Genomic DNA, 16241 nt, shown 5'->3' on the forward strand with positions numbered 1-16241 from the left:
GGTTGTGATTAGGGTTTCCCTGCCGTGCAAATGAGGCAATTTTTAATGGCATACAATGCTGCTTCGTATCAATGCAGGGATTGGCCTGACTATTGGCCTGAGTTTTCCACCTTATTTTATTTATTTGTGTTCCACCGCACCCAAAATAATAGGCATGCTCCTCTGATACTAGAGAGAATAGGTATGCAGCATGACTAGTATCCATTCTAACTAACAGGCATGAATACCCCTCTCCTCCATGAATATGTCCACTCCCCTCTTAAAGCCCTCCAAGCTGGCAGCCATCACCACATCCTGGGGCAGGGAGTTCCACAATTTAACTATGTGTTGTGTGAAAAAATACTTCCTTTTATCTGTTTTGAATCTCTCACCCTCCAGCTTTAGCAGATGACCCCGTGTTCTAGTATTATGGGAGAGGGAGAAAAACCTCTCCCTGTCCACTCTCTCCAAACCATGCATAATTTTATAGACCTCTATCATGTCTCCCCTCAGCCGCCTTCTTTCCAAGCTAAACAGCCCTAAGCGTCTTAACCGCTCCCCATAGGACAGTTGCTCTAGTCCCCTAATAATTTGCTCTAGTCCCCTAATCATGCTATATGCCCCAGATATGAAGGAAGCGCCCAGACTTTGGCAGGGCAAGGAAAACTGAAATGCCGGCAACTTCATGATGCAATCGATTTCTCCATACCAGTCAGCAGTGTTTTGCCAGCCCATGAGAAAAAAGGCTAGCACACAAACTGCAGAGAAAAGGTAGAAACATTGCCACAAAGTGGAGTTCAAAAAGATTAGACGACAACAGGGAAACCAGTGGAATGCAACAGTCAGGAAGCAACGTTATTATCTGTGTTCCCCAGAATTCCTTAGTGAGGAAATGGTGACTCCCACTCCAAAGAAAAGAGTTCAGTGTGGAAGCACGCCACATTTCCCCTTGCCATGAAAAGAGCGCTGTCCCTCATATGGGGAAGAGGGACCCCAACTCACTCAGCCCACTCCAGGGATTCCTGATGCTTCGGATGGGGGCATTTTCCTGCCTGAGTCTGACCCACTTGTGTCCAGCCACCTCTGGACAGCCTGCCTCACAGTACAAAGACACTGGATTCTGCATTCTGAGCGGATCTTGCCCCATATATGGCAAAGATGCCCTTGCTCAGGAGAAAGGGCTGTCAGACTATCAAAGGCGGTGCCCTTTCTGCCACCCCTCCCCTCTCTAGCAGGGAGAGAACTTAAAGTCAGGCTTGGCTCAGCACTGAGTACTCGCCCCAGCACTGCGATGGGTTTGAAAGTCCTCTTCCTCGGGCTCCTGCTTCTCTCTGATGAGTTGCTGGCACAAATTGGCAGAGGTAAGTGGTGTGAGCTGCCAGGGCCACTGAGAGCCAGAGGCAGCGAGGGCACCCTTGTATCCCAGGCGGTGCGGGAGAGACTGGCAGAGGCAGGGGCATCCTCCTCTGCCCGTGATTCTCCAGGAGTCTGCCCTGGCTGTCTCTGAGGCTGCCATCTCCGCTTCTTCCAGTTCTAAAAGAAATTAAAGGGATTCCTTGACAGGGCTATTTGGGTGACCTGCTGCAATGGCAAAGGGTACAGAAAGAAGCAGGTTCAGAAGTTGCCCCATTCCTAGAAATCCCCTTTGGGGGGAGGCACTTCTCCAAGGTCTGAGTGCAGGCAATTCTCCAAGGGGTGCAAAATGTTCTTGTCTGGGTTAGCCTTTTAAAGGCACAGGTGAAGCAGGACCAATAGTTTTAATCCGTTTTTGCAAGGTATTTTTAGTTCGTTGTTATTGTATCTTGCTTTAAAAACTGTTGTAACTCATCCAATTCAGCTGCTGCCTGAAGCCAAGTGGCATTTTATCAGGGCTCAAAGGGCTCACAACTCTAGGTTAGGACATTCTTGGGGAATTGGGGGTGGAGCCTGGAAGGGTGAGGTTTTGGGAAGGAAGGGAACTCAGCAGGGATGTGATCCCATGGGGGCCACCCTCCAGAGCAGCCGTTTTCTCCAGGAAGAGAGTTTCAGAGGGTAGCCATGTCGGTCTGCAGCTGAACCATTAGATTCGAGCCCAGTAGCATGCTACTGGGGTAGAGCAGAGGACAAGTACGAGTAGCGCTGTTCTTAATTATGTGATTGGACTAAAGCCGAAAGGACGTTCAGTGGTTGACATGAATAGATGCAAAGGGAAAGTCCGAAGCTGTTCGACACATATAATAGGAACATGAAATGTGAGAAGCATGAATCAGGGTAAGCTTGAAATTGTTAAACAGGAAATGGAACATATGGACATTTCAGTCCTGGGAGTAAGTGAATTAAAGTGGACTGGATTAGGACATTTTCAATCAGAAAATTACAAAGTGTTTTATTCAGGGAATGACAAAAAGAGAAGAAACGGAGTTGCTTTAATAGTGAGGCGAGATGTTGCAAAGGCAGTCAGGAGCTATAATGCAACGTCTGACCGAATAATATCAATCAGACTTCAGGGAAAGCCTATCAACATAAGCATCCTTCAAGTTTATGCCCCAACTACAGATGCTGATGAGGAAGAAATTGAAAGTTTTTATGCCAATTTTCAGGAAGAAATTGATCACATACCTAAACAAGATATGCTGATAATCATAGGTGATTGGAATGCAAAAGTAGGAAACAAAGCAGAATCAAATGTTGTTGGCAGATTTGGGCTAGGAGCACGGAATGAAGCAGGAGAACGAATCGTAGAATTCTGTGAGGACAACAATCTGTTCATTGCAAACACATGTTTCAGGCAACCAAACAGACGATTGTATACATGGACATCACCAAACGGCCAGTATAGAAATCAAATAGATTATACTGTATAATTGGAAGCAGAAGATGGAGAAGCTCTATTCTCTCGGCCAAAACAAGGCCAGGAGCCGACTGCGGTACAGATCATGAATTGTTAATATCGAAAATCAAGATAAAGCTTAAGAAAAACACCAAAACATTCATAGCACCAAAATACAATCTAAGCAATATTCCGGAAGAGTTTAAAGACCACATAAGGAACAAGAAGAAGAACCTATAGTTTTAGAAAGTGAAGTGAAAGCTGCATTGAGAGCAATCAGGAGAAACAAATCACCAGGAGATGATGGGTATCAATAGAGCTATTCCAAGCCACAGAAACGGAGCAACTATCGGACCATCGCATTAATTTCTCATGCAAGTAAACTGATGGTCAAAATCTTACAGCAAAGGCTGTTGCCATATATGGAATGAGAAATGCCTGATGTTCAAGCTGGTTTCAGAAAAGGAAGAGGCACTAGAGATCATATTGCAAATATACGCTGGTTACTGGAGCATACAAGAGAATTTCAGAAGAAAATCAGCTTGTGTTTCATAGATTACAGCAAAGCTTTTGACTGTGTGGATCATGAAAAGCTATGGCTGGTTTTAAAGGAAATGGGTGTGCCACTACATCTGATCGTTTTGATGCCCAACCTGTACTCTGGGCAAGAGGCCACAGTTAGAACAGCATATGGAGAAACGGAATGGTTTCCAATTGGCAAAGGTGTCAGACAAGGATGTATTTTATCTCCCTGTCTCTTCAATCTATATGCAGAACATATAATTAGGAAAGCTGGATTAGATTTAGATGAAAGTGGAGTGAAAATTGGAGGGAGGAACATTAATAATTTGAGATTTGCTGATGACACTACATTATTGGCAGAAAATAGTGAAGATTTGAAACAACTACTGCTGAAAGTTAAAAGAGAAAGTGCCAAAGCAGGACTACAGCTGAACATCAAGAAAACAAAAGTAATGACTACAGGAGAATTACACAACTTTAAGGTTGACAATGAGGAAATTGAAATTGTTCAAGACTTTCTATTCCTTGGCTCCATCACCAACCAAAAGGGAGACTGCAGCCAAGAAATCAGAAGGAGATTGAGACTGGGAAGGGCAGCCATGAAGGAGCTAGAAAATATTTTGAAATGTAAGGATGTGTCATTGGCCACCAAGACTAGATTAATTCATGCCATCGTATTCCCTGTTACTATATATGGGTGTGAAAGCTGGACAGTGAAGAAAGCTGATAGGAAGAAAATAGATTCCTTTGAAATGTGGTGTTGGAGGAAAGTGTTACGGATTCTGTGGACTGCCAAAAAAACAAATCAGTGGGTTGTAGATCAAATCAAGCCTGAACTGACCCTAGAAGCTAAAATGACTTAACTGAGGCTGTCGTATTTTGGTCACGTCATGAGACGACAAGAGTCACTGGAAAAGACAGTCATGCTAGGGCAGCAGGAAAAGAGGAAGACCCAACAAGAGATGGATTGACTCAATAAAGGAAGCCACAGCCTTCAATTTGCAAGATCTGAGCAAGGCTGTCAAAGATAGGACGTTTTGGAGGACATTGATTCATAGGGTCGCCATGAGTCAGAAGCGACTTAACGGCACTTAACACACACACACAGCATTGTAGCGACCAATAACATTTTCAGGCCATGAGCTTTTATGGGTCAAAAGTCCTTTCATCAGATACATTTTCTCCAGGTAGAGTCGAGGCCAGGAATACCTTCTCCAGGGCAACTGACCTGCGTAGTCCAGAGATCACGTGTCATTCCAATAGATCTCCAGGCTGGGCCAGGAGTTTGGCAACCCTAATTCGGAGTTGGGTGGACATCACCGACACCCCCTGCCACCATGTCTCCTGGCCATCTGCAGTCTATTCTTTAAAGATGGTCTGATATTTCCAAGTAATAATTTCCTTCTCTAAGAGGCAGGGCAGTGATGGGTCCTCTCCCCATATCACACAGCTTCACCCTCAACATGGCCCTAGACAAGCTACGGAGTTTGGAGGGAGGGGGCATACACCATGTCATGTTCAAGGTGGAGGGACCCCCTCTGCAGGGAGGGCAATTGGTGGCTTTGGCCACTTGTCCACTCATGCCCCTGCCAGGCCTCAGGCTGCCCATCCCCTGGCAGTGCCCACCCCCCACTCTCTATTTCCCTTTCAGGTCGCTGCAGTCTTCCTCTGGATACAGGCCGCTGCAAGGCAAGCTACATCAGATACTACTATGACAAAAAATCCAACAAGTGCACAGAATTTGTGTATAAGGGGTTCAAAGGGAATAGGAATCGGTTCGATACTGAAGAGGAATGCCAGCTTTTCTGTGGGAAGAAAGGTAAGTTGTAAGAAGCCTCTCTGGGGCCACGGGTGGGCGGGTAGTAGGGTCGCCAGTTCCAGGTTGGGAAATACCTGGAGATTTGGGGGTTGAAGCCTGAGTACGGCGGGGTTTTGGGAGGGGCTTCAATGGGGTACAGTGTCATAGAGTCCACCTTCCAAAGCAGCCCTTTTCTCCAGGGGAACTGATCTCTATCGCCTGGAGAGCAGTTGTAATAGCGGGAGATCTCCAGGTAACACCTGGAGGCTGGAAACCCCATTGAGTGAGTAGGAGGCTCGTTCTTTTGAAAAGGTTTGCAACAGGAAGAGTTTTTCAGGACTTGAATTTGGGTGAGCACAAGAGGGCATTAACCCCCCCCCCCCCACTTACCCTTACAGGAGCTCTGTTTGAATTACCAGCTGTCCTTTTTGCCTCTAGCATTTTTCCTTGTGGAGGTCTTGGGGAAATTCCTTTCTTATGCTCCTAACCCCACCTTTTTCCCCAGCGGGGAGCCTGCATTATTCTCCTCTCCTCACTTTTATCCTCACAGCAGCCCTGCGAGGTAGGTGTGACTGGCCCAAGGTGCCCATCCCATAAGAGCTGGATAAAATGGAGGAGAAGAGAATAATGTGAGCTGCCTGGCCCCAGGCTGCCCATCCCCTGGCGGCGCCCTTACTCTCTGCTTCCCTTTCAGGTGACTGCATGCTTCCTCCAGACCTGGGACGCAGCCTGGCAAGCTACATCAAATACCACTATGACCAGACGTCCGACAAGTGCATAGAATGTGTGGATGGGGGGTGCGAAGGGGATAACATCTGGTACAATACTGAAGAGGAATGCCAGCTTTTTTGTGGAAAGCCAGGTAAGTTGCAAGAAGCCTCTCTGGGGCCACGGGTGGGCGGGTGGTAGGGTCACCAGCTCCAGGTTGGGAAATACCTGGAGATTTGGGGGTTGAAGCCTGAGTACGGCGGGGTTTGGGGAGGGGCTTCAATGGGGTACTGTGTCATAGAGTCCACCTTTCAAAGCGGCCCGTTTCTCCAGGGGAACTGATCTCTGTCACCTGGAGATCAGTTGTGATAGCTGGAGTTCTCCAGGTCACACCTGGAGGCTGGAAACCCTACTGGGTGAGTAGGGAGCTCTTTCTTTTGAAAAGGTTTGCAAGTTGGTTCTGCAACAGAAAGAAAGAGTTTTGCAGGACTTGAATTCGAGTGAGCAACAGAGGGCATTAAGCCCACCCCCCGACCCTTACCGACATGACAGGATCTCCGCCTGAATTACCAGCTGTCCTTTTTGCCTCTAGCATTTTTCCTTGTGGAAGTATTAAGGAAGTCTCTTTCTTATTCTCTTAACCCCACTTTTCTCCCCAGCGGGGAGCCTGCATCATTCTCCGCTCCTCTCTTTTACCCTCACAGCAGCCCTGAGAGGTAGGTTAGAGTGAGAGGTGTGACTGGCCATTCCTCTGGCAGTGCTGCCCCTCCCCTAGCAGTGCCCACTGCCCACTCTCTGCTCTTTTTCAGTTCAATGCATGTTTTCTCTGGACCCGGGCCGCTGCAGGGCAAGCTTCATCAGATACCACTATGACCAGACATCCGACAAGTGCAGAAGATTTGTGTACTGGGGCTCTGGGGGGAATATCAACCGGTTCAATACTGAAATGGAATGCAAGGTTGCTTGTGGGAGGAAATGTAAGTTGTACGAAGCCTCTCTGGGGCCACGGGTGGGTGGGTGGTAGGGTCGCCAACTCCTGGTTGGGAAATACCTGGTGATTTGGGGGGTGAGGCCTGAGAAGGATGTGGTTTGTGGAGGGGAGGGGCTTCAATGGGGCCTCAACGGGCCAGATATCTGATGGTGGACTCTGATCTGGAGAACCTGGTTTGATTCCCTTTTCAAAGTGACCCCTTTCCACATATGGGTGCCTTGGGATGGGCCAATCTTTCCAGGGTGTTGTAGTGGTTAAGAGCGGTGGTTTGGGGCAGAGGACTCTGATCTGGAGAACAGTATTCGATCCTCCACTCCTCCACATGAGCAGCAGAGGCTAATCTGGTGAACTGGGTTTGTTTCCCCACTCCTACACATGAAGCCAGCTGGGTGACCTTGGGCTAATTACAGTTCGCTTAGTGCTCTCTCAGCCCCACCTACCTCACAGGGTGTCTGTTGTGGGGAGATCTCCAACTGGGGCCTGGAGACCTTCCAGAACTAGAACTGATCTCCAGGTAACACAGATCAGTTCCAGTGGGAGTGGGGAATGGCTGCTTTGGAAGGGGGACCTACGGCATTACATCTCTGATAAGGTCACTCTCCTCCCAAAGCTCCCCCCTCCCCCCACCCAAATCTCCGGAAATACCCCAAGCCTTAGCAGGGTCCATTCATATTGGTGCAAGGAATGCCCTTTTTAAAGTGACCCCTTTCCACATATGGGTCCCTGGGGATGGTCCTCCTAGCACTGAGGCGGCAGTGCTGACACCCCTGACTGCCTTCATGCAGGGCCCATTGCTTCAAAGTTCATGACTACCGGGAGGAGCATAGGGCTGTCGACTGGGTTCATCCCAAACTGAAAAAACAGCTGAATTTTCCCCGATTTGTCGGTTTCTAGTTCGGATGGAACCGAATCCAAAAGTACAACAGCCTCAGTTTAGTCATTTTAGGTTTACCTCACACCTGAAAAGTGCACTTGGCACATGGGGGCACACGGGGAGAGGTGGCCCGAAAAGTGTTGTGAGGCATTCTCACAGCTTCATGTGGAAAAGCTGCATGGTGGTCAGCTCTGGCCACGGTCTGCAAGCCGGTGGACTGAATCTGACTGTTTGCCTTTCTCTCCCAAGGAACAGTCAAGGATAGGAGGACGGAGGAAGCGGCGCCCGTCATGCCAACCCTCTCATCAGATATGCAAAAAGAAAAACAATATGCTGAAACATAGCAACAGAACAACAGCATAGATGTCCACAATATATCATCAGAAATTGAACATCATAAATTAAACAGGCCCAAATGGGCTAACATTGCTTTAGTGTATACACACATTGATAATGGTTGTGTCCTATTTTGCCAGATAAGAAACTGCACTAATACATCACTTCACAATCTGTCCAGTATAACAAGGAAAGCTCTTGAACAACAAGTTATCCATAAATCAAATATTAATCCCAATTAGACAGTTGAAGAGCTGATGTAAGGAGGCAGATATCACAACCTGCTCAATGGTTAAGTTTATCAGGACGTTGACAGAAAACAAGATCGATGTAGTTGAAGGCAGTAGTCTTACTATTAGACATTTAACAAGCTGACTTGCAGCAGGGAAGAACATAAGTACAAAATAGCAAGATAGGAGCAGGAAAAAAACGGCAGTCCCGGAACATGTCTGTTTCATTGCAAGAAACTTCATCAGCCAAGGCTGCTCACTCAAGGTTGCAGTATTGAAAGTAAAATGCACATTGGCTGTCTGTCAGATGCAGGCGTCTGTCCCTAGACTTCCCATAAGCACAAACGCTCAGGCAGGTGATCCAAACCAATGCTACTTTATTAGGAGCAAAAAGACACATTAAAGAAGCTGACTGCCTACACGCAGGTAAGGCTGCTAATGACTTCGGGTATGCGAGGTACAGGTTAAAAGCATTCTAGGCAGGGAAAGCAAAACAGTGAAGTTACTTCGAGATACTGATTCCCAGGAGGGAAGCCATAACATCATACATCCAAGATAATCAGAGGAACCGAAACTGTACACAGGATTAATGAGCATGAGAATTAGACCTTGAGAAGCAGCCAGGCTCTGGCCTTGAACTGAAGCCAGCCCCTGGCCTGCAAATGTCTTGAGCCTGTATTCCAGTAGGTAGCACGGACCTGACACTTTATTGTTTTTCACTTTGTACTGCAACCTTGAGAGAGCAACCTTGGTTGATGTTTCTTTATCCCTCTTAAAGACTGGTGTCCTATCCACGGAGCAGAGATCCGTCCCCCTGGAGAAAGTGGAGCAGGGATGTGCGGAAAGATGGAGTGACCCTGGGGGGAGGCCAGGGGAGGATTTCCGTCGCTGGTGCGCTAGGAGGGGACTTGCAGCATTCTAGAAGATTCCTCTACAGATTCTGTCCACATGCATTACTTTTGTTTTCTTGATGTTCAGCTGTAGTCCTGCTTTGGCACTTTCTCTTTTAACTTTCAGCAGTAGTCGTTTCAAATCTTCACTATTTTCTGCCAATAATGTAGTGTCATCAGCAAATCTCAAATTATTAATGTTCCTCCCTCCAATTTTTACTCCACTTTCATCTAAATCTAATCCAGCTTTCCTAATTATATGTTCTGCATATAGATTGAAGAGATAGGGAGATAAAATACATCCTTGTCTGACACCTTTGCCAATTGGAAACCATTCTGTTTCTCCATATGCTGTTCTAACTGGGGCCTCTTGTCCAGAGTACAGGTTGGGCATTAAAACGATCAGATGTAGTGGCACACCCATTTCCTTTAAAACCAGCCATAGCTTTTCATGATCCACACAGTCAAAAGCTTTGCTGTAATCTATGAAACACAAACTGATTTTCTTCTGAAATTCTCTCGTATGCTCCAGTAACCAGCGTATATTTGCAATATGATCTCTGGTGCCTCTTCCTTTTCTGAAACCAGCTTGAACATCAGGCATTTCTCGTTCCATATATGGTAACAGCCTTTGCTGTCTGTGGGCCATTGTTTTGTTTTCCATATCTGTTGGCATATTCTTGTCAAGATTTTGATGGACTCAGTTTCTGTGGCTTGGAATATCTCTATTGATATCCCATCTGCTCTTGGTGTTTTGTTTCTCCCGATTGCTCTCAATGCAGCTTTCACTTCACTTTCTAAAACTGTAGGTTCTTCTTCAAAAGATTCTTCTTGGAAATAATCTTTTATCCTTTCATCTCTTCTGTATAGTTCTTCAGTGTATTGTTCCCACCTTTTCTTTATTTTGTCCTGTTCAGTTAATGTATTTCCATGCTGATCTTTCAGCATGCCTAACCGTGCTTTAAATTTCCCTTTGATTTTTTGGATCTTGTGGAACAGATCTCTTGTTGGTTCTTGTGGGTTATCTGGGCTGTGTAACCGTGGTCTTGGTATTTTCTTTCCTGACGTTTTGCCAGCAGCTGTGGCAGGCATCTTGAGAGGAGTAACACTGAGAGACACTGTCCTTCAGTGTTACTCCTCTGAAGATGCCTGCCACAGCTGCTGGCGAAACGTCAGGAAAGAAAATACCAAAACCACGGTTACACAGCCCGGATAACCCACAAGAACCAATGAACTCTGACCGTGAAAGCCTTCGACAAGATCTTCCTTTTTTGTTGTTCTCTTCTATTTCTTTACACTTGTTATTATAATAGATCTCTTTGTCTCTACGTGCGAGTCACTGGAACGTTGCACTTAGAGACACTGTCCTTCAGTGTTACTACTCTGAAGATGCCTGCCACAGTTGCTGGCGAAATGTCAGGAAAGAAAATTCCAAGACCACGGTTACACAGCCCGGATAACCTACAAGAACCAATGAACACTGACCGTGAAAGCCTTCGACAATATGTTGCACTTAGACTTTTGATTCTCTTTCTGTCACCTTCTACTTTTGCTTCTCGTCTATCTCTGGCAATTTTAAGAGTTTCCTCAGACATCCATCGAGGTTTCTCTTTTCTTTTGGCTACAGGAATAGTCTTTGCACATTCTTCCTTGATAATATCTCTAGTTTCCCCCCATAGTTCTTCAGGTTTACATTCACTTGAACTCAGTAATGCAAATCTGTTCCTTACATGGTCTTTAAACTCTTCCAGAATACTTCTTAGATTGTATTTTGGTGCTATGAATGTTTTGGTGTTTTTCTTAAGCTTTATCTTGATTTTCGATATTAACAATTCATGATCTGTACCACAGTCGGCTCCTGGTCTTGTTTTGGCCGAGAGAATAGAGCTTCTCCATCTTCTGCTTCCAATTATACAGTATAATCTATTTGATTTCTATACTGGCCTTCTGGTGATGTCCATGTATACAATCGTCTGTTTGGTTGCCTGAAACATGTGTTTGCAATGAACAGATTGTTGTCCTCACAGAATTCTACGAGGCATTCTCCTGCTTCATTCCGTGCTCCTAGCCCAAATCTGCCAACAACATTTGATTCTGCTTTGTTTCCTACTTTTGCATTCCAATCACCTATGATTATCAGCATATCTTGTTTAGGTATGTGATCAATTTCTTCCTGAAAATTGGCATAAAAAGTTTCAATTTCTTCCTCATCAGCATCTGTAGTTGGGGCATAAACTTGAAGGATGCTTATGTTGATAGGCTTTCCCTGAAGTCTGATTGATATTATTCGGTCAGACTTTGCATTATAGCTCCTGACTGCCTTTGCAACATCTCGCCTCACTATTAAAGCAACTCCGTTTCTTCTCTTTTTGTCATTCCCTGAATAAAACACTTTGTAATTTTCTGATTGAAAATGTCCTAATCCAGTCCACTTTAATTCACTTACTCCCAGGACTGAAATGTCCATACATTCCATTTTTTGTTTAACAAATTCAAGCTTACCCTGATTCATGCTTCTCACATTCCATGTTCCTATTATATGTGTCGAACAGCTTCAGACTTTCCTTTTGCATCTATTCATGTCAACCACTGAACATCCTTTCAGCTTTAATCCAATTGCATCATTAAGAACAGCGCTACTCGTACTTGTCCTCTGATCTACCCCAGTAGCAGATTGAGTGCCATCCGACCTGGGGGTCCCATCTTGCAGCACTATATCTTTTTTCATTTTGGATTGTCTCACCATAGGCATTTCAAGGTAAAGGTTGGTCAGAAGTGGTTTACCAGTGCCTTCTTCTGTGCAGTACTAACCAGGGTTAGCCGTAGTGGCACTGCCGTTGTCTATGAAAGATCCTCCGCCAGTGTCACCTTTCACTACTGCTGCTGCCCAGTAGCTAACCTTCAAGGATTCCTCTGCCCCGATCCCCATTGGAACTGCCTGTTCTCTTCTGTGGTTTTTGATAGAGTCTAGACCCCTTACGGTATTGCTCTCAGCTTTCCTGACACACACAAACCCCCTCACCACGTTAAGATGTGCATCCAGAAGGGGGATGTACAATGGAGTAGGGAGGCAAAATGAGGTTTGGGAAGGCTATAATGCCACAGAGTTCACCCTCCAAAACAGCCATTTTCTCCAGGGGTACTGATCTCTGTGATCTGGAGATCAATTGTAATTCAGGACTGAGAGCCAGCATGGTGTAATGGATAAGAGAGGTGTGTTGTCTACCGGGAGCACATATCCGGGATGTGACGGAAAGTCTGGATATAGTTGTTAGACCCACAGATCATTATCCCTTCCTTCGTATTCATGTGGGAACAAATGATACTGCCTGGCACAGCCCAGAAAGTATTAAAAGGGACTATACAATTTTGGGTAAAAAGGTGAAGGAACTGGGAGCACAGGTTGTGTTTTCGTCGGTTCTTCCTGTAGTAGGCTGTGGACTGGGAAGAGAACGAAAAATTCTGGAAATAAATGAGTGGCTGCGTCGATGGTGTCGCCAGGAAAGGTTTGGTTTTTTGGACCATGGCTTACGCTACCTGGATAATGCTCTTCTATTGGGAGATGGTTTGCACCTCTCAAAGGTGGCTAAAAATGTGTTTGGCCACCGCCTTGTAAGCCTGATAAGGAGGGCTTTAAATTAAATCTTCTGGGGGAGCGAGACGTAAATTTAAAGCCTCAAGTGAGGAGAATAACTGCAAATAAAGATATGAACGGTTTGCAGAGGGTAGCACATATACAAGGAAAGACAGTTCAAAAATGTAACAATGGGAGGGAAACAATCTTAAATAAGCTGCCAAGAAGAAGGACCTGTGGTCTAAGGTGTCTCTACACTAATGCACAGAGCATGGGAAAAAAGCAAGATGAATTACAACTTTTAATAGCAAAAAGCAAATATGTTCTAATAGGCATTATGGAAACCTGGTGGGACGAGTTTCATGATTGGAATGTCTTAATTGAAGGGTATAACCTATTTTGGAGAAATAAATCAATTCGCAAGGGGGGAGGGGTAGCATTATACGTTAGGGATGATTACACCTGTGAGGAGATCCAGGACTTAAACACTGGAACCCAGCTTGAAACCATCTGGGTAAAAATTAAGGGAGAGAAAAAATAGTGGTGTCATTGTGGGGGTATATTATAGACCAAATTCCTCACTTCCCTTGCAGACAACTTCATAGTCCAAAAAGTGGAAGAAGTGACAAGGGGAACAGCCATTTTGGATCTGATCTTAACCAATAATGATGACTTGGTTTATGGGGTAGAAGGAGTGGGATCTTTAGGTGGGAGTGACCATGTTCTCCTGGAGTTTGTTATACAGCAGAAAGGAGAAGCAAGAAATAGTCAAACATGTAGACTTTCAGAAAGCTGATTTCAATAAATTTAGGGAACTATTGGGTGTGATCCCGTGGATGAGAATATTGAATGAGAAGGGAGTACATGAAGGATGGGAAATTCTACAAAGGGAGATATTGAAAGCGCAATTTCAATCAGTTCCCACAAAGAGAAAAAAAGATAGAGGTTTGAAGAAACCAGGGTGGATGACTAAAGAACTTTTGGTTGAGATAGGATTTAAGAAGGGCATGTACAAGAAATGGAAAAAGGGAGAAATCAACAAAGAGGAATTCAAACAAGTAGCTGGCACATGTAGGGAGAAAGTCAGGAAGGTTAAAGAGCAGAATGAGCTCCGGCTAGCCAGGGAAGTTAAAAACAACAAAAAAAGGTTTTTTGGTTATGTCCATAACAAAAGGAAGATCAAGGTAACGATCGGGTCATTGCGTGGAGAGAGTGGTGAGTTATTAACAGGGGAGGCAGAAAAGGCAGAATTACGTAACTCATTTTTTTCATCAGTTCTCCCAAAAGGGTAATCGTGCTCAACCTGGGAATAATGGAGCAGAGGATGCAATAGGGGAATTACAGCATAGGATAGACATTGAGATAGTACAGGAATACCTGGCTACTCTTAATGAATTCAAGTCTCTGGGGCTGGACGAACTGCATCCAAGGGTGTTAAAAGAACTGGCTGAAGTGATTTCAGAACCACTGGCAATAATCTTTGAGAACTCATGGAGAACAGGAGAGGTTCCAGCAGACTGGAGGAGGGCAAATGTGGTCCCCATCTTTAAAAGGGGGGGGAGAAATCCCAAACAATTATCGCCCAGTCAGCCTGACATCGATACCAGGTAAAATACTAGAGCAGATAATTAAACAGACGGTCTGTAAGCACTTAGAAAGAAATGCTGCGCTCACTGACAGTCAACATGTGTTTCTCAAAAACAGGTCATGCCAAACTAATCTCATATCTTTTTTTGAAAGAATGACAAGTATGGTAGATGAAGGGAATGCTGTAGATGTAGTGTATCTTGATTTCAGTAAAGCTTTTGATAAAGTCCCCCTTGATCTTCTTGAAACAAAGTTAGTAAAATGTAGGCTGTTAGGTGGTTTGGGAATTGGTTGACCAACCGAACCGAAAGGGTGCTCATTAATGGCAAAACTTCATCCTGGAGACGAGTGACCAGTGGGGTACCACAGGGGTCTGCCCTGGGACCAGTACTATTTAATATTTTTATAAATGACTTGTATGATGGGATAGAGAGCATTCTAATCAAATTTGCAGATGACACCAAGTTAGGAGGGGTAGTTAATACCCCGGAGGGTATGGTCAGAGTTCAGAATGACCTCGATACACTGGAGAGCTGGGCCATAAGCAATAAAATGGATTTCAAAAAGTACTTCACCTAGGCAGAAACAACATAAGGCACAGGTATAGGATGGGAGAGAGTTGGCTTGACAACAGTACATGTGAAAGAGATCCGGGAGTCTTAGTGGACCACAAACTGAACATGAGTCAACAGTGTGATATGGCGGCTAAGAAGGCCAATGCAATTCTGGGCTGCATCAATAGGAGTATTGTGTCTAGATCAGGGGAAGTAATACTACCACTGTATTCTGCATTGGTCAGACCTCATTTGGAATACTGTGTCCAGTTTTGGGCTCCATAATTTAAGAAGGATGTTGACAAGTTGGAGCGTGTCCAGAGGAGGGCGACCAGAATGGTCAAAGGTCTGGAATCCATGCCCTATGAGGAGAGACTTCAGGAGTTGGGTTTGTTTAGTTTGGAGAAGAGAAGGTTGAGGGGAGACATGATAGCCATGTTTAAATATTTGAAGGGATGTCATGTTGATGAGGGAACTAGCTTGTTCTCTGTTGCTCCAGAGACTAGGACACGGAGTAATAGATTTAAACTAAGAGAAAAGCGATTCCACCTAAACCTTAGGAAGAACTTCCTGACGGTGAGGGCTGTTCGACGGTGGAATGTGCTGCCTCGGAGGGTGGTGGAGTCCCCGTCTTTGGAGGTCTTTAAGCAGAGGCTAGATGGCCATCTGTCGGGAGTGCTTTGATTGTGGGATCCTGCATGACGGGGGGAGGGTTGGGGTCACTGGGGATGTGGGGGGAGTTAGTTGTTAATTTCCTGCATTGTGCAGGGGGTTGGACTAGATGACCCTAGTGGTCCCTTCCAACTCTATGATTCTAAAAGAACAGTGGTTTGGAGCGGTGGAGTCTAATCTGAAGAACCGGGTTTGATTCCTCACTCCTACACATGAGTGGCAGAGGCTAATCTGGTGAACTGGATTTCCCCCCCCCCTCTACACATGAAGCCAGCTGGGTGACCTTGGGCTAGTCACAGCTCTCTTAGAGCTCTCTCAGCCCCACCTCACAGTGTGTCTGTTGTGGGGAGGGGAGGGTGATTGTAAGCCGGTTTGATTCTCCCTTAAGCAGCAGAGAAAGTCGGTATATAAAAACCAACTCTTCTTCTTCATCATCTCCAGCCCCCTCCCCCCTGGAGGTGGGCAACCCCGCCAGGCCTCCTTGTTCCCCCCATTTGCTTACTGTTATCAGCCATCAATCCATCTGCCCATTATTTACCCATCAAAGAATATGTGGTCATTTGCTTGCGTGCCAATGGACTGTGCTGTTCTGGTACACGTATGACTCTCAGTTCTTCTCATTACCTCCTAATCAAAGTTTTTGTTTCCTGAAGTTTTAATGAAGGCAGTAAAGCTAAAATTAGCATAACCAGGAAGGGGGGCAACATGTCCGTCAAG

At 45.4% G+C, this 16241-nt stretch overlaps 1 protein-coding gene across 1 annotated transcript; it reads left to right on the forward strand.

Moving 5' to 3' along the window:
* The first annotated feature begins 1270 nt into the window (after positions 1-1270).
* On the forward strand, positions 1271-8025 carry LOC130473426 (BPTI/Kunitz domain-containing protein-like). Its single transcript, XM_056844947.1, has 5 exons — positions 1271-1340; positions 4962-5129; positions 5803-5970; positions 6521-6532; positions 7931-8025. Exons 1-5 carry the CDS (start codon positions 1271-1273, stop codon positions 8023-8025), a joined length of 513 nt encoding a protein of 170 aa, XP_056700925.1.
* Positions 8026-16241: the final 8216 nt, after the last annotated feature.

Source organism: Euleptes europaea, chromosome 2 (genome assembly GCF_029931775.1).
Source record: "Euleptes europaea isolate rEulEur1 chromosome 2, rEulEur1.hap1, whole genome shotgun sequence".
Lineage (NCBI taxonomy): Eukaryota > Metazoa > Chordata > Lepidosauria > Squamata > Sphaerodactylidae > Euleptes > Euleptes europaea.